Source organism: Hemiscyllium ocellatum, chromosome 6 (assembly GCF_020745735.1).
Source record: "Hemiscyllium ocellatum isolate sHemOce1 chromosome 6, sHemOce1.pat.X.cur, whole genome shotgun sequence".
Classification (NCBI taxonomy): domain Eukaryota; kingdom Metazoa; phylum Chordata; class Chondrichthyes; order Orectolobiformes; family Hemiscylliidae; genus Hemiscyllium; species Hemiscyllium ocellatum.
The window spans coordinates 89,295,319-89,316,181 of record NC_083406.1 but is presented as its reverse complement, the minus strand read 5'-3'; the positions used below and the strand labels follow the sequence as shown (position 1 = coordinate 89,316,181).

Here is a 20,863-nt window from a genome sequence, read left to right as displayed (position 1 = left end):
TTTAACAGTCCAAGAAATACTTGAGGCAATTAGGCAACTTCAGAGCGGAAAAGCACCGGGCCCGGATGGTTTTCAAGCTGAATTCTATAAAGAATTTACAGGAATATTGGCTGACCCACTTATGGATATGTATAATTTTGCGCATAGTCAGGTCTGTCTCCCGCCCACGCTGAAAGAAGCAAATATTCCTCTTATCCTCAAAAAAGGAAAAGACCCAGAAGATTGTGCATCTTACAGACCAATATCCTTACTAAATGTAGACTTTAAAATTCTCTCAAAAATGTTAGCACTAAGACTAGAAAGGGTACTGCCATATATTATAAAGGAGGACCAGACGGGATTTATTAAGGGCCGCAGATCATCCAATAATATCAGAAGGGTCTTGAATATGATCCAAGCCTGTCATCAGGGCAAGATACCAGGAGTAGTAATTTCATTGGATGCGGAAAAGGCATTTGATAGGGTTGAATGGTCATATTTATTTTACACATTGGAAAGGTTTGGCGTTGGACAGGTGTTTACCAAATGGGTTTCAACATTGTATAATGACCCCAAAGCAGCTGTTATTACTAATGGGTTAAGATCGGATGGCTTCAGTGTGGGTAGGGGCTGCCGTCAAGGATGTCCTCTCTCACCATTGTTGTTTACACTGATAATCGAACCATTAGCAGAAGCCATCTGGACTGATCCTAATATAACGGCCCCGAGGATTGGTACAGGTAAACACAAAATTACCCTCTATGCAGATGACGTTCTCTTATTCCTCAGTAATCCTTTAATGTCAGTGCCTCGTCTAATTCAAGTTATTAATATATTTAGTGCATTCTCAGGCTATAAAATTAATTTTTCAAAATCGGAAGCCATGCCAATGGGTGGTCTGGCTATGATACCCCACTTAATGGACGGATCCCCTTTTCCCTTCCGTTGGTCCCTGGAGGGCTTCTTATATTTAGGTATTTTTATCACGCCAGTATTTGATCAGCTGTATAGGGCTAATTTTGTACAATTAATGGAAAGGATAAGGCAGGACCTCCAGTGATGGAGAGACCTTCCGATTTCCTGGCTAGGGAGAATAGCATTAATTAAAATGAATGTTCTGCCCCGTCTCTTATATCCTATGAGAATGCTCCCGCTGATGCTGCCAAGGCTAGCCCTACGTAAATTATATGGCTGGTTGGGCTCCTTTATTTGGAACCATAGACGGCCCCTTATTAAGCTGAAGAAGCTACAGCTTCCACAGGCAAGGGGAGGACTGGACTTCCCAGACTTTAGGAAATATCAGTTAAGCTCCCTACTAAGTTACATAGCTGATTGGGTTTCATCTGATCCACAATCAATTCGGCTGGATATCGAAGCCTCCCAAGTAAAATACCCACTTATTAACCTTTTATTTTCAGATAAGAGGAAAATCATTACAGACCACTGTAAAAATCCCATAATATTAAACACAATTAAGGCCTGGAATATAATGCGGCAAAATGAGGGTAACTCACATAAAACATCCCCCCATGCACCAATAGTAGGCGCATGGGGATTCCAACCGGGGATTACAGATGCCACCTTTAAACTCTGGAGATCCAGGGGCATCTCATGCTTAGGGGACCTATTTAAAGATGGGATCCTGATGTCCTTTGAGCAGCTGCGTCTGAAATTCGGAATACCTAATGGGGATCTCTTTCGATACTTCCAAGTTCGAGATTATATACAGAGGAAGACTACATTAATAGATAGTCTTTATAAATCAGACAGAGAACGTAATGTCTTACGACCAGCGGGGGCATCCTCCGTTAGTACTATATACCATTTGCTACATGATGGAGTCTCAGGAGACATGGATGACCTGCTTAAAACATGGGAGCAGGACTTGGGGCTAGAAATCTCTGAGGATATGTGGAATGACATTTGGGAAAATGCTAGAAGAATTGCTATCTGTAACAGAACTCAGGCTATCCAACTAAAGATACTTCATAGGGCCCATATAGCTCCGGCTCGACTGGCAAAATTTAAGGCAGGAGCATCTCCAATGTGTCCTAAATGCAAAATAGAGGTGGGTACTCTTGTACATTGTCTGTGGACTTGTCAGAAAATCCGCAGATACTGGACTAAAGTGGCAAATACCCTGACAGAAATTTTAGGAACGGAAATTAGGGTGGACCCTGTATCTCTCCTTTTGGGCTTTTCGAACCTCTCATCTCTGGATATGCATGGGAAGAGATTATTTTCTATTCTCTCTTTCTGTGCAAGGAAAAATATTTTGGTGAACTGGGTGGCTGAGGGCCCCCCTGGACTTTCAAATTGGCACAGATTAATTATGGAATATATCCCCCTTGACTTCCTCACAAATATGGTGCACCGAAAGACTGAATTATTTTATAAAATATGGCAGCCCTTTTTGAATTATATAAATGCAGATATTTCGGCTATCCTAACAAGGGCTTTTATTCAGTGAAGATTTCAGACCGGGCTGCTCCGGGGCCCCTTGGGAGAGGAATCCTGCGCGAATACGGGTTTTATTATATTTGATGTTTATACATTCCGAGCATGTAAGAGACTTAGGTATACACTCTGGTTAGTTATAGGTTAGATTAGTAGAAAGTTGAGTTTTTTTTTCTTTTTTTTGTTTCTTTTTTTTCTTTTTTTGTTTTCTTTCTTTCTCTTTTCTTTGTTAAATTATGACTATTGTATATATGATTTAATTGTACATCAATGTTTGTATTTGAGAGTTTTGTTTATTTTTGTAAATTTGCAAAAATGTTAAATTTCAATAAAAATATCTACAAAAAAAAAGTCAATCATTACATGTCTGGGGTCATATGTAGGCCAGGTAAAGACAGCAACAGTCCCTTTCTAAAGGACATTAGTGAACCAGATGTTTGTTTTAAATAAAAAGTTATAATGGGTCACCATCATTGAGACTAGTTCAATGATTACAATTCCAGATTTATTAATTGAATTTTAATATTATCAGTATAACATTCAAGGCTATAGGTCAAATGCTGGAAAGTGTAGCCTTGCTGGGCTGAAGGGCCTCTTTTGCTTTGTATGATTCCAGATATCATAGTGAAATGTGAACCCATGTATCCAGATCATTAACCTAGGTCTTTAGTTTCCTAGTCCCCTGATGTTACCACTATGCTATCACTTCCCCGGCTAATTTATATTGATAAAACTTTATTAATTCCTGTAATGAAATGTATCATTATGCTTTGTAGATAAAGTTATGACATTGCATTGTTCATTGTGTTATAAAGTGTTGTTATAGTGAAATCTAAAGGTGGGTCATTTGACTTGAAACATTAACTCTGCTTTCACTCCACGGATGCTGCCAGATCTGCTGAATTTCTCCAGCAATTTTTGTTTCAGACTTCCAGCATCTGCAGTTCTTTATTGTATCTACACTGTGTGTTGTCCATACATATGAACTACTTTAGCTGTGCATTGACATATTTTACATAAAGGCTCTGAAATCCTGATAATCTAAGTTTTCCTTTCCTAATTAAACAAGTTGATGTGATTTCACAGTGAGCAGGAGTTCCATTCTGTTGGAATTCTACCCTCTATTTTCTTCATCCTATTTTGATTGCCTTCTCCACTGGCCAGTGGACTGTCTGTGGCAGCTAAAGGCAAATAAAATGTTTCATCAGATTTCCATTTGATCTGCCTCAGAAGGCAGAAATGTATTTCTAGGTTGGCAAGGTTTTATAATCCTTCCAGCTGTTTTGAGTCTGCTGTTTTCCTCTTGGGGATCATTTACTTTTAACCTAACTCTTAACCAAGTTGTTATGTGGGAGAAACTCAAATGGTATTCATCCTTTGAAGACAAAAATGGGGAGGAAATTCTTCTCTCAGTGAGTTGTGAAATTGTGAAATTGTGGAATCATTTGACCCAGAATGCTATAGAGGCTGGGTCGTTATACATATTTAAGGCTGAGATCGGCAGTCTTTGAATCAGTAAAGGAATCAAGTGTTGTAGGGAAATGGCATGAAGGTGGAGTTGAGGAGTTTTAGCTCAGCTATGATCTCATTGAATGACAGAGTAGGCTGAAAGGCCAGCTTCTGCTCCTTTATCTGATGGTCTTGTAATTCCTCTCTGCTCGTGACCTTTGTTTCTTTTGTCAGATACAAAACTTGGCCTAACCTCCTGAAGTAGCGGGTTGAATCTGCAAAGTAGAGCGTCTTCCCCCTAAAAGTTATGTTTCACCGCAGGGAGAAAGCAATCATAAAAGGTTCTTGCAGCTTAAAAGATCCCTGACCTTTTAAGCTGCTGTAGGACTTTAAATCCACACCTTAACCTTCAATGGTCATGGTCTCATTCAAAGATGTTTACAATTCTGAATTAGTGTAGGCATTCTGTTGGACTGTAGCAATCATGAAACAGTGATGCCATTCACACCTGATGGCTCCCCACGGAATATAAAGTTGTGTGAAAGTGTGACTTATACTAAAGACTTACAGAAAAGTTATTGTGACTTGTAAATGCTACAACTAAATGATTCCAATTGTGCTCTTTTCATTCCTAGCTACTCAATGGAGTTTGGAGAGTCTCCATTCTCTATTGACCCAATCAGTGGAGAAATTGTTACCACTTCTACTTTGGACAGGGAAATCCAGACAAGTTATACACTGATTGTTCTAGCTACTGACAAAAATCAGATGGAGCCATTGTCCAGTTCAACCTTAGTGTTGGTCATAGTAGAGGATGTAAATGATGAGCCACCTGAGTTCCAGAATGATCCATATGTCGCAAATGTCCCTGCAATTCGAAATGAGGGTAAGTTTCTGAAATATATTTCCATATTCATATCAAACAGGACTTTTTTTTAACCTAATTGCAGTCTTTTATCATTCCTAATGATGTTACATATGATTTTGCAATATCAATCTCTTCTCAAAAAGTAATTGAGAACGACAACTTGGACTTGAAGAAATAAACATTTTAAGGCTTCTTAAGGGCACAGTATGAAATGAATGCTAACCCAAGATAGAAATCATAAAGCTAGGTATAAAATGTTTCTTAACGGAGGAGAGAACAGTGAAGAGGCAAAGCAATAAAGGGTAAGAATTTCCAACGATCAGGAACTAAGTGAGTAAATTTGGTGGGTGCGGTGTGGTCAGGGTGCTGGGGTAGGTGAATGCCACAAAAGGTCAGAGGAGGAGGATCAGAGAATTTGGTAGCAGTTTAAGACAAGTGAAAACTACTGAGATTATGGAGAAATTAAAGACAAAGATGCCAATTTTGAATTTGAAACATGCGTAGATTGAATACTGACCTAGATTAACAAGAATGAGATTGATGGGTGAATAGAATTTGATATGTCAAAGGATAAGGGACAAATAGGAGAACCAAGCTGTCAGAGTATGAGACGCCAATGACAATGGATGGACTGAAGAGGAAAAAATATTATGTAGGTAGAAGTATTTAGATTAGATTAGATTAGATTACTTATAGTGTGGAAACAAGCCCTTCGGCCCAACAAGTCCACACCGACCCGTTGAAGCACAACCGACCCAGACACATTCCCCTACATTTACCCCTTCACCTAACACTATGGGCAATTTAGCATGGCCAATTCACATAACCTGCACATTTTTGGACTGTAGGAGGAAACCAGAACACCCGTTCTCCCTTTATGAAATCAGATATTGGAACAAAAGCACAGCTCAAGGCCAAATAGATCTCAAACAGTCTGGGAAAGGTGAAACAATAGCCAGGGAAGTTGGCAATCTATAGCGAGGGAATGAGCTAATGGCAACAATCAAAAGCAATACATCATTGTTTCCAAAGTTTAGTTGAAGGATGTTGGGTTTGTCCAGAAAGGTAGGTCAGTCAGAACCTCTGTAGGATGGAGCCAGTGATTGTCATTGGTCATCAGTGTACACGCAGAAGCTGACCTTCGTGACTTTGAATAACATCATTAAGGGACATCAAGTAGATGAGGAAATAAAAAGGCATAAAATTGAACTCTCTGGATGTGGCAGTTTACAGCTGGGAAGAGAAGCAGTTTTTAAATAGGGTTTTGGCTACAGTGTGACAATTAAGAATGTAGACAAGTGAAAAAAGTTCCACAGGGATGAATAATGGAGAAAAGATATTGCTGGATAAAAAAAATGTTTGGTCATATTGGAGGCTATGGAGAAGTCAAGGAGGAGCAGTAGAAATGTATTATAAACACAGTTATAGGCAATGTGATTCATAGCTTGATATGTGAGTAACAGAAAATTGAAAAGAGGAGTTGTGAAAAAAAAAGGCTTCATTAGAAAGGCAACCCATCTTGAACTTTCTGAAAAAGTTGAACTGAATAGTTTTGGTTCCTGCATTATCATTTACATCAGTCAGTAATTTCAATTGCTAAGAAATTTGTCTGACGTGTGATGTTTCTTTTCCTCTCTTACCGTAATAGTGATGAAATCTGAACTCTGTCACTCAACTAGTAAAGTTCACGGTGCCAGGGCGAGATTTGATGACTTGAATGTCATTACCAGGTTAAAAGCATATGTTGGTCACCTCCTTCCCTCAGAATTTTCATTGGACATTATAACTGAGAAGATTATTTTGAAATTATTCTAAAAAAAAACAATTATGAAGAGATCCAGATTAAAGATTGCAGGGAAAATGTTGTCTACAGATTTTTTAGTTCCAACCCACAGTCCCTGTTGAGAACTCCAGGTGGATCCCATAGCTGCCATGGGTTTGACCTCTCTAAGATAAGCCAGGGCAAGAAACCCCAAAGTTCACAGTCAGATCCCTCTTACATCAAAGATTTTATAAGGGGCATAAGAAATTCTGCTCCTAATCTTGAAATCTTTAGAGCATGACCATTTTGAGTTACAGCAAGTCTCTAAATAATCCGGAAAGTGTTACAGAAGTAACTGACCAAGCCTCAAAGTTTTGGGACGTAGTAAGGGCAGCAGAAACCTCGAATGCAGCAATCATTGAGCATTTAGGATGATATGTTTGAAAGTTTAATGATAACTTATCAATCATTATATGCAGAAATGTAGGGCAGGGAAATAAACTGAAACTTCTAAATTACACTGTACAATGGATAGTCCTATTAACTAAGATGACTGTAATAGATTTGATTGTAAAACACATATGAGGATGTTAGCAGTAAATTTGCCAGACTAGTAATACAATGCACTTTCAAACGTTTGGGTATGAATTCAATGGCTATGTCAGCTGGTGGCAACACCACCATGGCCACTTCCAGAAGCCTGGTTGGGATTGGACTCCAATCAGGCACTTCCCTTCCTGCTGTTGGAATCCCTAGGGTGCTCAGAGTGACAAATAATGGCTACTACTAGTAGTGTAGGAGGTCACCATCTGGAAAAGCTATGGAGGCCCCAGAGTTCAGTTATGTAGAGCAGCCAAGCCAGGGTCAGTCAGACAGGCCTCAGGGAGCGTTTGAAGGGACTGAGTGGAGGATGGTAGGGGTCGTTGTGGGGTGGGGGGGAGGGGGGGTGCCCTAGCATTTCGTCAGCACGGCCTTGTGTGGGGCATTAGGAACCAAATAGGAGGCATCTTTCCCCGAAGCCTTCACACATTCGGTAGAATAGTAAGGAGAGCATCTAAAGTGTCCTTTACTTAACTATTTAAGGCAATGCGAATTGCCCATAGTGTCCAGGAATATGCAGGCTGGGTGGGTGAGCCATAGAAATGAAGGGTTACGGGGATAAGGTAGAGGTGTGGATCTGGGTTGAATGCCCTTTGGAGGGTTGGTGTGGACTCAATGGCTGAATATCTCGCTTCCACACTGTAGGGATTCTATTAGACTTGGGTCTGGACCCACAGCAAATGTGATTGACCATAGGGATGGACAATAAATGCTGTAATCGTCAGCAATGCCCATGGCCCCAAATAAATAAAAAGAGAAGACAAATCATGTAAGTACAGGATTATTGGAGCCACCCACATGGTTTATTAATATCCTTCCTTCATGGGAGGATGTCCTGTCCTCCTTCAGCCAAGGAAATCTATTGCCTGACCATGTCTGACCTACAAGTGACTTCAGCCACCATGTTTTGAATTTTCACTGCCCTCTAAGCCATCCATTCCAAGGTCAATTAGGATTGGACAATAAATGCAGACTTTGCAAGCAATGCTCACATTTCAAATGACAAAAAGCAGCTTTTATGGATATATTTTTAATGAATCACTGTCTTTAACTATTCCCACAGGTTCATTTGTTTACGCCGTAACAGCAAAAGATAGAGATACAGGAATAAATGCAGACCTGAGGTTTTCCTTGTCTGGCCCGAATGCAAACAAGTTTGCTATTGATCCAGTTAGGGGTGTGATTTTTGCAAAACAGATATTGAAAGGATTAATGGACATTACAGTAATTGTTCATGTAATTGATGGAGGAGACGATCCAAAAATGGACAGTACAACTCTTACAGTGCGGTTTCAAAGTACCAATGACTTCCCACAATTCTTCGTGGATAACAAAGTGCATGTCTATCCTGAAGATCAAGCCGTCAATACTGTGATTTCTAAGGTCAGTGCCTTTGGCAACGTGAAAGGAAAAATTAGACCAATTCGCTTTTATCTTGTGGCAGGCAACTTTGGAGATGTGTTTCACATGGACCAACTAACAGGAAAATTGATGATAAAAAACACATTGGATTTTGAGATTGTAAAATATTACCAGCTCTGGATTGAAGCCAGGAATTCAGGTTCACCACCATTTTCTTCTTATGCCAGAATAGACATAAATATTACAGATGTAAATGATAATTTTCCTGTTTTCAAACAGAGTATCTACAGATGTGAAACGTATGAGAATGTTCCAGCCTGTGATATTTGCAACGTATCTGCAGCTGATTTGGATTCTGGTCTGAATGGATTCATAGAATATAGTATTTATGCTGGAAATGTTAATGATGCATTTAAGATCAATAGTTCCAGTGGAGTCATAAGAACTGCTCAGATGTTGGATAGAGAACAGATGGCATTATATACTTTAATAGTTAAAGCAAAAGACCAAGGAAGCAACAGCAAAACAGGCACGGCAACAGTCATTATTTCTGTCCTTGACAAAAATGACAATGCTCCTCGGTTTTCCCAAATCTTCCTTGCGCATGTTCTTGAAAACGCTCCAGTTGGCTTTACCATTGTACGGATTACAACTACCGATGACGATATTGGTATGAATGCAATTAGTACATACAGTATTCCAGGTAAGACAGCAAGTCTGCCATTTGGTGTGAATCAAAGCACTGGAGATTTGATTGTGACAAGGTTATTGGACAGAGAGACAACAGATTGGTACATTGTACGAGTACATGCCAATGATTCAGCATGGGATGTAAACACAGATGTCACTATATTCGTCATTGATACAAATGACAATATACCACAGTTTACTGAGCCATTTTACAGTTTAACCATTCCAGAACCTAAGGAGAAAGAAATGTTTGTTCTGCAAGTATCTGCCACTGACCCTGATTTGGAAAGCAATGGAAACATTCTCTACTTGCTTCAGCCTCCACATGAATTCTTCAGAGTGAATGCAACTACTGGCGAGATTTTCACGAAGCAACTCATTCCATTTAAAGTCTTAGATAACCCTAGTGCTGACTGGAACAAAATTAATTTTACTCTAACTGCCTCAGACCTTGGTGAGCCACCGAATCTCAGTGAGACAACTGTAACAATTACTATTATAGCTCGCAATGATCATCCCCCTATATTTTTACCACACAGACAGTTAACTCCAGTTCCTGTGGATTTGGAGTTTGGCACCAAAGTGATTAAACTAACTGCAGTTGATGAAGACTCATATTCAAATGGAGAACTAGAATATTATATCACTGGAAATAATGGTTCATTTCTATTTGGCATTGAGCAAGAGAGTGGCTGGATTTTCATTGCAAACTCTTTAGCTTCAAATCTGAACAAAGTTTTCACTGTATCAATAACAGCACATGATAAAGGCACACCATCCCTTTCTTCTAGTACAATAGTTAACTTTATGGTCACTGAAGAAAATAGATTTGCCCCACAATTTTTCTCACAGCAGCTGAGTTATTTCATTCCTGAGGACTGGTCTGCTGGTTCTGTTATAGATAACCTTACTGCCTCTGACAATGACCAAGGGGTAAATGGCCAAATCATGTACTCAATAGTAGCTGGCAATGATGGAGCATATTTTTCTATTGAAAACACAGCTGGGTTGCTCACTTTAATTAGAAGTTTGGATTTTGAAATGGATTCTGTTTACATTCTTCAGATTTATGCTCAAGATGGTGGATGGATGTCAAAGACTGGTTCTGTTAATGTTATTATACAAGTCGAAGATGCTAATGACAATCCTCCTGTATTTAGTGGCCAGGCATTTTTTGCAACTGTGGCAGAGAACTCACCGTGTGGTACTACTGTTTTTAAAGTTAATGCTACAGACAAAGACTCTGGAATCCATGCTGAGATAAATTACGTTATTGAGGGTGGACACCCTGAATTTTTTATAGATCCACAGTTTGGAATAATTACTGTGCAAGAGATTTTAAATTTTGAGCTGTATCAGTTTTATGAAGTAACGGTCAGAGCATTTAACACTCATGACAGTAGTAAGTTCAGTCTGGCTAAAGTGTATGTTAATGTTACAGGTGTGAATGAATACATCCCTCAATTTGCTAAAACATTGTATAATTTTTCTGTTTCAGAGAATGCACTCAATGGAACTATTGTAGGCTGTGTGACTGCAACTGATTGCGATCTTGGTTTTGATGGCATTGTTAACTATTTACTTATAGGAAAAAGCAAAGAGAGAGGCTTTCAGATCGATATGAACACTGGGGAGGTAGTTGTCTCTGGGAACCTGAAACAAAACAGAGATAGTCATGTTCTTCTTCAAGTGCTTGCTAAGAACATTGGAAGCATAAGTGGTTTTGATGTGGATGAAGCACTAATTAATATTACTATTCTTGAAGATAGTAATGCCCTCATTTTTAAATCTGCCATCTATCAGACACATGTGAGAGAAGATTCACTTGTTGGCACTTCAGTCATATCTCTGATGGCTGATAACTCAAGCACCATTCCAGAATGGAAACAGTTTGAGATTCAAATTAAAGATGGAAACAAAAATAATTCATTTTCTGTGAATTCTCAAACAGGTGAAGTGTTTATTGCATCTTCACTTGATAGGGAGACCACACCATTTTATAACTTGACCATTACTGCTTTTCGTAGAGGGACCAGCCCAGCAACAGGGAATGCACAACTGATGATCATAGTTGATGATGTGAATGACAATGGTCCTATTCTTGTCAGCACTGAAGGATACATAATGGAGAATCAACCGCCTGGTACACAACTTATTTACCTGAATGCTACGGATCTAGATTCACCCCCCAATCAAGGGCCATTCAGGTACCAGCTAGCAGATAATGCCAGTAGTTTTGTTACATTGTCTCCAGCTGGTGTTCTGTCAACTCAGAAAATGATTAAAAGGGAAATCATCAGTGAGTTGTATCTGCCTATAATTGTGCATGATTCTGGAATTCCATCTATGTCTTCAGTGAGTATTTTTCATGTCCTTGTACTAGATCAAAATGACAACATTTCTCAGCCAAGAAACCTTTATATTCAAATAAATTATTATGGCAAATATTTCCCTGGTGGAAAAGTAGGTAATGTAATGCCAGAGGATCTGGATGTGTCAAATATATTCAACTGCAGCATAGTAACCAATTCTACCACCCATTTCACTATCACAACAGACACCTGTGAACTGCAATCTGGAAAACAGCTTTCTGAAAAGGACTTCAATCTTACAGTCTGGGCAAACATTGGTTTTCATAGTCCTGTGTCCAGCAATATTTATATAAAATACAAACATTTTAATAATGTCACAATTGACAATAGTGTTTTTCTTCTGGTCAGAGTCTCCATTAGAGAGTTTTTGGACAAAAAGTATTTGCATTTTGTCAAGACTGTCGATGATCTCATAAGCAAAAATAACACAAAGCTCTACGTTTTCGGAATGATGCCCATGAGTAGGCATGTTCTCTTGATGGCAGCTATTGAAAAGAGCAATGGGCAGACTCTATCTCGAAGTACTCTAATAGACATTTTCACCACTCATGAACAATGGCTGAGAACTCACACTGGAATCACAATTTCTGCAGTTACTTATGATCCATGTGCAACAAATCCTTGTCACCATGATGCTGTCTGTACAAAGCAAATCAGTGTCAATATAGACACTTTACTTCTAGAAAGTTCCTCTGTCAATTTTCTGAGTCACAGTCTAATGGAACCTTTTAACTGTATCTGTCCAAATGGATATATTGGTCAGTTGTGTGAGCTGGACATTGATGAATGTCAGGCTGCCCCATGTAGCAGTTATGGAACCTGTCTGAACTATCCAGGAATTTTCTCTTGCCCTTGTCCTGAAGATAAACCTGGTCCCCTTTGTGGAGCAGATAGAAGAGAATGCCAACAAAACCTGTGCCAGAATGGATTGACTTGCCTGAATTTACCTAGAGCCTTTCTATGTGTATGTCCTCCAAGTTATACAGGTAATAATCACAATAACTAAAACTTTTTAAAAGACAACCAAAGCTAATAATATAGAGAATATTTACTGGCTATATTGTGTAATACGTTAAATTTGTTTATTTAATATACATTTCCACAATGGTAAGTTCATGCTTTGACCATAATGGAAGTACATTCAAAACTGCTTTTTTGAAATTAAGTGTTTTCATTCTGCTTTCTTGCACGTGTAATGTAATTCTATTGTGATTAATATAGGTATGTTACTAATATGTTCAAATACAGACAGTTGTGTTGATTATCTCAGATCACTTCCTCAACCTATATTATATCTCATTATGTATTCTTGCCAAGTACCTTGAAATCCATTATTCAGTTGAAATACTTGAACCCCTGTTTGATTCAGTTATCCTCAAGTTTATTTATGCAAGGTTACAACGTTTTAAGTTAAGTTATTACAGATAGTTTTATTTGGCTGTAATGAAAACGAATTTATTTTTTATGGAATGTGGAAAGTCGATTAGCAATTTTTTAAAAATCTTTTTTTAATACATCCTACAGTCACAATAGAATCCCCTGACTTTATGAAATGAATATAATAGTTCAAAGTTTGGGAGAAGATTTGTAGCTCGGGTGCTCGTTGTTGTGGTTCTGTTCGCCGATCTGGGAATTTATGTTGCAGACGTTTCGTCCCCTGTCTAGGTCACATTCTCACTGCTTGGGAGCCTCCTGTAAAGTGCTTCTGTGATGTTTCCTCTGGCATTTATACTGATTTGTACCTGCTGCTACCAGTTGTCAGTTCCAGCTGTCCGCTGCAGTGGCCGGTATATTGGGTCCAGGTCGATGTGCTTATTGATTGAATCTGTGGATGAGTGCCATGCCTCTAGGAATTCCCTGGCTGTTCTCTGTTTGGCTTGCCCTATAATAGTAGTGTTGTCCCAGTCGAATTCATGTTGCTTTGTCATCTGCGTGTGTGGCTACTAAGGATAGCTGGTCATGTCCTTTCGTGGCTAGTTGGTGTTCATGGATGCGGACTATTAGCTGTCTTCCTGTTTGTCCTGTGTAGTGTCTTGTGCAGTCCTTGCATGGGACTTTGTACACTACATTGGTTTTGCTCATGCCGGGTATCGGGTCCTTTGTCCTGGTGAGTTGTTGTCTGAGAGTGGCTGTTGGTTTGTGTGCTGTTATGAGTCCTAGTGGTCACAGTAGTCTGGCTGTCAGTTCAGAAATGTTTTTGATGTATGGTAGTGTGGCTAGTCCTTTGGGTTGTAGCATGTCCTCATTCCGTTGTCTTTCTCTTAAGCGTCTGTTGATGAAATTGCGGGGGTATCCGTTTTTGGCGAATACATTGTAGAGGTGTTCTTCTTCCATTTTTGCAGTTCTGGTGTACTGCAGTGTGTTGTGGCCCTTTTGAACATTGTCTTGATGCAACTTCTTTGTGTGTGTTGGGTGGTTGCTTTCATAGTTTAGGAGTTGGTCTGTGTGTGTGGCTTTCCTGTATACCTCTGTGGTGAAATCTCCGTTCAGTGCTCTCTGTACCATCATGTCTAGGAATGGGAGTTGGTTGCAACCACCCCAACACACACAAGAAGTTGCATCAAGACACTGTTCAAAAGGGCCACAACACACTGCAGTACACCAGAACTGCAAAAAGAGGAAGAAGAACACCTATACAATGTATTCGCCAAAAACGGATATCCCCCGCAATTTCTGCAACAGATGCCTAAGGGAAAGACAATGGAACGAGGACATGCCACAACCCAAAGGACTAGCCACACTAACATACATCAAAAACATTTCTGAACTGACAGCCAGACTACTGCGACCACTAGGACTCATAACAGCACACAAACCAACAGCCAATCTCAGACAACAACTCACCAGGAAGAAGCACCCGATACCCAGCATGAGCAAAACCAATGTAGTGTACAAAATCCCATGCAAGGACTGCACAAGACACTACATAGGACAAACAGGAAGACAGCTAACAGTCCGCATCCATGAACACCAACTAGCCACGAAACGACATGACCAGCTATCCTTAGTAGCCACACACGCTGATGACAAGCAACATGAGTTTGACTGGGACAACACTACTATTATAGGACAAGCCAAACAGAGAACAGCCAGGGAATTCCTAGAGGCATGGCACTCATCCACAGATTCAATCAATAAGCACATCGACCTGGACCCAATATACCGGCCACTGCAGCTGACAGCTGGAACTGATAACCGGAAGCGGCAGGTACAAATCACTATAAATGCCAGAGGAAACATCACAGAAGTGCTTCACAGGAGGTTCCCAAACACTGAGGATGTCAACTAGACAGGGGACAAAATGTCTGCAACACAAATTCCCTGTATATAGTAGTTGATAGGCATGGGAATGCCATCGCTTGATGTGAAGAGGGATAGAGTGTAGCCTGGCATTCCCCATAGCCTGGCATGGGGAATGTTAATATTCAGAAGGGTAGTGGATGGGGGCATGTGATGGCATCAGGGAGCTTGATGAGCTAGTGGGGGTTGGGAGGGGTGGTGATGTTGAGAGGATGTAATGTTTATTGAACTGGAATGAAGTCCAACAGAATTAGAGCAGATCTTTTAAAGAATGCACCTGCACCCACAGCAGCCTTGTGGCTCCTCCAACTTTATTCTAGGGACAACAGGCCTGACAGAAGCCTTACCCATCATTTAACAATGAAATTCCTTCTTTTGGGCACTTTCTCCTGAGGCATATTGACTGAGCCATGAAAATTTTCAGACACCCACTAGCCTCACTGAGAATTCAGGATCTAGTGTGTGAAGCCAACTGATTCCTTCTTTAACAAGTTAGACACCATATACACAGGTCAGTCCATTTGACTTTATTCCTTTCTCTGGCCTCAGCCTTTGGCTTATCTCCCAATCACTTTATTGGCGTCATCCTGTCTTTCTAAACTTTCACTCCTTTATGTCCCCAGCCTTCAGAAAGTTCATTATAATAATATCTGAGTTTCTCAATATTCTTGGAAAGTCAATCTGATCAATCATTTTGCCTTCCTAGTCCTAATGTTAGTCAATATTTTCTGTTTAGCCTTACAAGCCATTATCAATCTCTCCTTTAAAAGAAAAATCTTTAAACTCTCTTTCTTGATAAATGCAATTCCCCACTTGAGAAGATAGATCTTTATGTTACTGTTCAGACACTTGTTATGAATTCTAAAAGAAGTGTTCTGACTGGCATCCATTTCTTGGGTTTCCTTCCACTTCCTTTCACTCAACAGCAGTAACCCTGAGCAGAAATTCTCAGTATGACTATTAATTGGCATGAACTTTTACCTTATATCTCCTACATAGCTGACATGAATGTTTCACAATAATTTTGAAGGATCTAGAATGTTTATTTTCAATATTGTATTATCATGAACATGTTAAAGTTATTTTAGAAAAAAGTAGACCTTTATTCCTGATGAAGGGCTTTTGCCCCAAACGTCGATTTTGCTGATCCTCGGATGCTGCCTGAACTGCTGTGCTCTTCCAGCACCACTAATCCAAGATCATGCTACATCAATAATAAAATGAGATTTTGTTACAGGTAATTTGTGTCAAACTGTTGTGAACTACTGTGCAATGTCACATGGTCACTTGAACCATGGATCCTGTGTCAACCTTCCCAGTGGATACAATTGTAGCTGCCCATTTGGTAAGTGCTCTCTTACATCACAATTATCTTCTTCTGAATTGTGTATTGATGAGTGTAGATGCTATCAAAAGTAACATTATCAGAGAATCACACAGTATGGAGAAAGACCATTCAACCCGTTATGTCTCCTCTAGCTCACAGACTAGAATGAACTGCAGAAAACATTTTTCCACTTCCTGCCTGAGAGTGGTGTACATTTTGGTTATTCAGAAATGGACACAGAGCCCCCAAACACATTTTCAGTAAAGTGTTCTTTGTCATATCATGTAACATAGTAACACTGGTAAAATAGAACTAATTGTTCACCCTTAGCTGTCCTGAAGTCCATGAAGAGTCAATCACATAGGGCTGAATATTTTTGGCTAGGTCCTCATTATGTCGAGTCTCTCGGACGGTGCCTCACCGTGACGTTTTCTTGCTGCATCTTATCAAACTCACTTCATTAATGATCTACCCCAATCCTATAGCATCTTCCTATAAAAGCTTGACACCATCCAGGACAAAGCAGCCCCCTTGATTGCACTGCATCCACAAGCATCCACTCCCTCCACCACCGATGCTCAGTGGCAACTGTGTGTAATATCTACAAGATGTATTACAGAAATTCACCAAAGATCCTCAGACAGCACCCTCTAAACACATGACCACTTTCATCTAGAAGGACAAAAGCAGCAGTTATATGGGAACAGTACCACCTTTAAGTTCCCCTCCAAGCCAGTCACCATTCTGGCTTGGAAATATATTGCCATTTCTTCACTGTCACTGGGTCAAAACTCCATCCCTAATGGCATTGTGGATCAACCCAGCAGGTGGCCTGCATTGGTTTAAGAAGACAGCGCACAGCCTTCTTCTCAAGGGCAATGAGGAATGGGCAATAAATGCTGGCCAGCCAGCAACATCCAAATCCCACAAAAAACAAATAAGTTAAAATTAAAATTGATTTCTATCCCAACTTACCATGCACCATTCCCAGGACAAGTCACTACTCACTGAATATTCCAGAACTCACCAACAATCTGTTGTGCCTGTGTTATCATTAAATGCCTCGTGTGAATCCAGACAAGGACGGTCAGTCCAGAGCTGCCCTGAGCAGTTGCTGATGTTTGCCCCAGAGATGGCAGACAGAGGAAAATTGTATTCTACTCATGGGCAAGGTCTTGGAAATCCTACTGGACAGGGTAGTGCAACCATGGGACTTCCTCTTACCTCAACACCAGCAATAGATGCCATGAGATCAGATCATGCCAGCCTGGTCTGCCTTTGCCACCAGGTATTCCGAACACTATGGGAGAAAAGTCAATGACCACTCTGATAGTTACCATCTTCTGTCTGATACTTCACACTCATTCTCTCTCTGCTCTGTACCCAGCTCCAACAAAGGGTCATGTCCTAACACACTCACTATTGCTTGCAGTATGTCCCTCACCCACTCTCACTCACACCAACCACCAAAACTTCAAACCCTGCATACTCTATACTGCCTACTCATATCCACCTGCATCAACAATAACAGCTTTGCCATCTACGTTCATGTCCCAGAATACCTGCCTCTCTCTCATTCTGTGCAGAAAGCCCACAGCAGAACAGGAAGGCTCTTGTCAGGTGGTAGGCTGCCCATCCTTTGGCTCCTCTCCTCTTTTGAGGGTAAGTTCCTGACTCTGACTGCCCCGAGCGGTGTCTGGACTGGTATGGGAGGCTCCCATACTTACTGTGCTGGGATCCCCTGAGGAGAAAGTGAGGACTGCAGATGCTAGAGGTCAGAGTCAAGAATGTAGTGTTGATAAAGCACAGCAGGTCAGGCAGCATCTGAGGAGCAGGAGAATTGACTTTTCAGGCATAAGCCCTTCATCAGGAATTCCTGATGAAAGGCTTATCCCCAAAACATTGATTCTCCTGCTCCTCAGCTGCTGCCTGACCTGCTGTGCTTTACCAACACTACACTCTCGACTGGGATCCCCTGAGCATAGGCTATCTCCCTGGATTTGACTGAGGACTGCTGGCAAATGTGACAAGCTTCTGGGCTTTGCATCTGCGCTAAATGACATGGCAAGACAGCTGTAGTATGCATGTGGTAATCCTGGCTGAGGGGACAAAGAACAAAATGGCAAGACAAGGTAAGGCTGGAATGCTGAGCATCCAGGTAGGCTCAGAGTGAGTGAGTGCTATGGCAGTGAATGAAAAGCCCAGTGATACAGCCTGGTCCAGTCTGCAAGCTGGGTATGTGTGACTGAGCACACGGTGTCCTTGCTGCAGCATTACAATGAGAATTGCCAATGCAGCCCAAGGTGCAGCATTGATGTACAAAAGCATCCTGCAATGGATTGGCGATGTGCCATAAGGATTCTTAGAAGATGGCACGTGTTGAATGTCAATTCCTTGAATGTGGTGGTGTATTTGACTGGTGCCCATGGAGCATCCCCTGAAATATTGGTGCCTAGTGTCATTCAGAGTAAGTAGTGAATCAAACTCACTGGTGCTTGCTCTGATTTCCTTGTTGAGTTTTCCTGACATTGTGTTTGGTGATGGGTTTGGTAAGTTGGAAGTCTGAAAATTAAGGAGTGAAATGGTGCTGTGAACAAGGCATTTAACAATCATTAATCCTTGCCAATTGGCATCTCACTACTGTTTAGCGAGAATCTCACCTCACCACAGATAAAAAAAGCATAAAAGACGGTGCAAGATGCTTCCAGCATTGTGATGGGACTCATTGTACACCCAAAATGTTGCCTTCCCCACCACCTGATGCTGCCTGGCTTGCTGTGTTCTTCCAGCCTCCTATTTGTCTACTTTGGATTCCAGCATCTGCAGTTTTTGTCTCTTCCTATCCACGTGAGCTAGATTTGAATTCTCTAATAATGGGCAAACATCTAACACATTCTTCACCCTATCTGACTTACATCTACTAAAGTTCCTGAGACATTTGATTGATGAATGTATTGAATGTTTGATTAATACTTGAAGTGGTACATCAAGTGAAAGATATATCTACTTAAACTCCATGTTGACCCACTGTTGAACAGCAGTAGATCTATATATTTTGATACAGAGCATTTATTTTACTAGCTTCCAGTCCTGGTACAGTACAGCCCACTCTGTAAACATATTAAGTTGTATTATACAACAGCCAGTTCCATTGTAATATTACTGATAAGAAAATAACATAGAACAGTACGGCACAGAACAGGCCCTTCACCCCACGATGTAGTGCCGACCATTGATCCTCATGTGAGGTAAACCTAATATACGAACTCTCAAATTTCTGTGACCATATGCATGTCCAGTGTCTCTTAAATATCCCCAATGACCTCGCTTCCACAACTGCTGCTGGCAATGCATTCCATGGTCTCACAACTCTCTGTGTAAAGAACCCGCCTCTGACATCCCCTCTATACTTTCCGCCTAACAGCTTAAAACTATGACCCCTCATGTTAGCAATTTCTGCCCTGGGAAAAAGTTTCTGGCTATCAGCTCTATCTATGCCTCTCATTATCTTGTACACCTCAATTAGGTCCCCTCTCTTCCTTCTTTTTTCCAATGAAAAAAGTCCAAGCTCAGTCAATCTCTCTTCATAATATAAGCCCTCCATTCCAGGCAACATCCTGGTAAACATCCCCTGAACCCTCTCCAAAGCATCCACATCTTTCCTATAATAGGGTGACCAGAACTGGACACAGTATTCCAAGTGCGGTCTAACTAAAGTTTTATAGAGCTGCAACAAGATCTCACGGCTCTTAAACTCAATCCCTCTGTTAATGAAAGCCAAAACACCATATGCTTTCTTAACAACCCTGTCCACTTGGGTGGCCATTTTAAGGGATCTATGTACCTGCACACCAAGATCCCACTGTTCCTCCACACTGCCAAGAATCCTGTCTTTAATCCTGTACTCAACTTTCAAGTTCGACCTTCCAAAATGCATCACTTCGCATTTATCCAGGATGAACACCATCTACCACCTCTTAGCCCATCTCTGCATCCTGTCAATGTCACACTGCAGCCTACAACAGTCCTCTATACTGTCAATGACAGCTCCAACCTTTGTGTCGTCTGCAAACTTGCTGACCCATCCTTCAATCTCCTCATCCAAGTCATTAATAAAAATTACAAGAGTAGAGGTCCAAGAACAGAGCCCTGTGGAACACCACTCACCACTGACGTCTTCTGTCGACCAGCCAATTCTGTATCCAGACAGCTAAATTTCCCTGTATCCCATTCCTCCTGAACTTCTGAACGAGCTTACCATGGGGAACCTTATCAAATGCCTTACTGAAGTCCATATGCACAACATCCACGCTTGACCCTCATCTACTTCTCTAATATCCTCAAAGAACTGAATAAGATTTGTGAGGCATGACCTGCCCCTCACAAAGCCATGCTGATCACCTTTAATCAAACCATGTTCTTCCAGATGGTCATAAATCCCATCCCTCAGAATCCTTTCTAACACCTTGCAGACATCAGACGTGAGACTTACTGGTCTGTAATTGCCGGGGATTTCCCTATTTCCTTTCTTGAAGAGGGGAATTACATTTGCCTCCCTGCAGTCCTCAGGTACGACTCCGGTGGAGAGCGAGGATGCAAAGATCTTTGCAAGCAGCGAAGTAATCACATTTCTCACTTCCCAAAGCAGCCGAGGACAAATCCGGTCTGGCCCTGGCGACTTGTCAATCTTAATGTTT

The 20,863-nt window shown here is 40.9% G+C and overlaps 1 protein-coding gene across 1 annotated transcript in view; it reads left to right on the top strand.

Annotated features, from left to right (window-relative positions):
- The window catches only part of LOC132816950 (protocadherin Fat 4), a 135,780-nt gene that overhangs the window by 62,610 nt on the left and 52,307 nt on the right, over window positions 1-20,863 (top strand). The window contains exons 6-7 of the mRNA XM_060826974.1: window positions 4,521-4,771; window positions 8,179-12,060. Coding sequence (XP_060682957.1) covers window positions 4,521-4,771; window positions 8,179-12,060 — 4,133 coding nt within the window. The remainder of the gene's footprint in view (window positions 1-4,520; window positions 4,772-8,178; window positions 12,061-20,863) is intronic.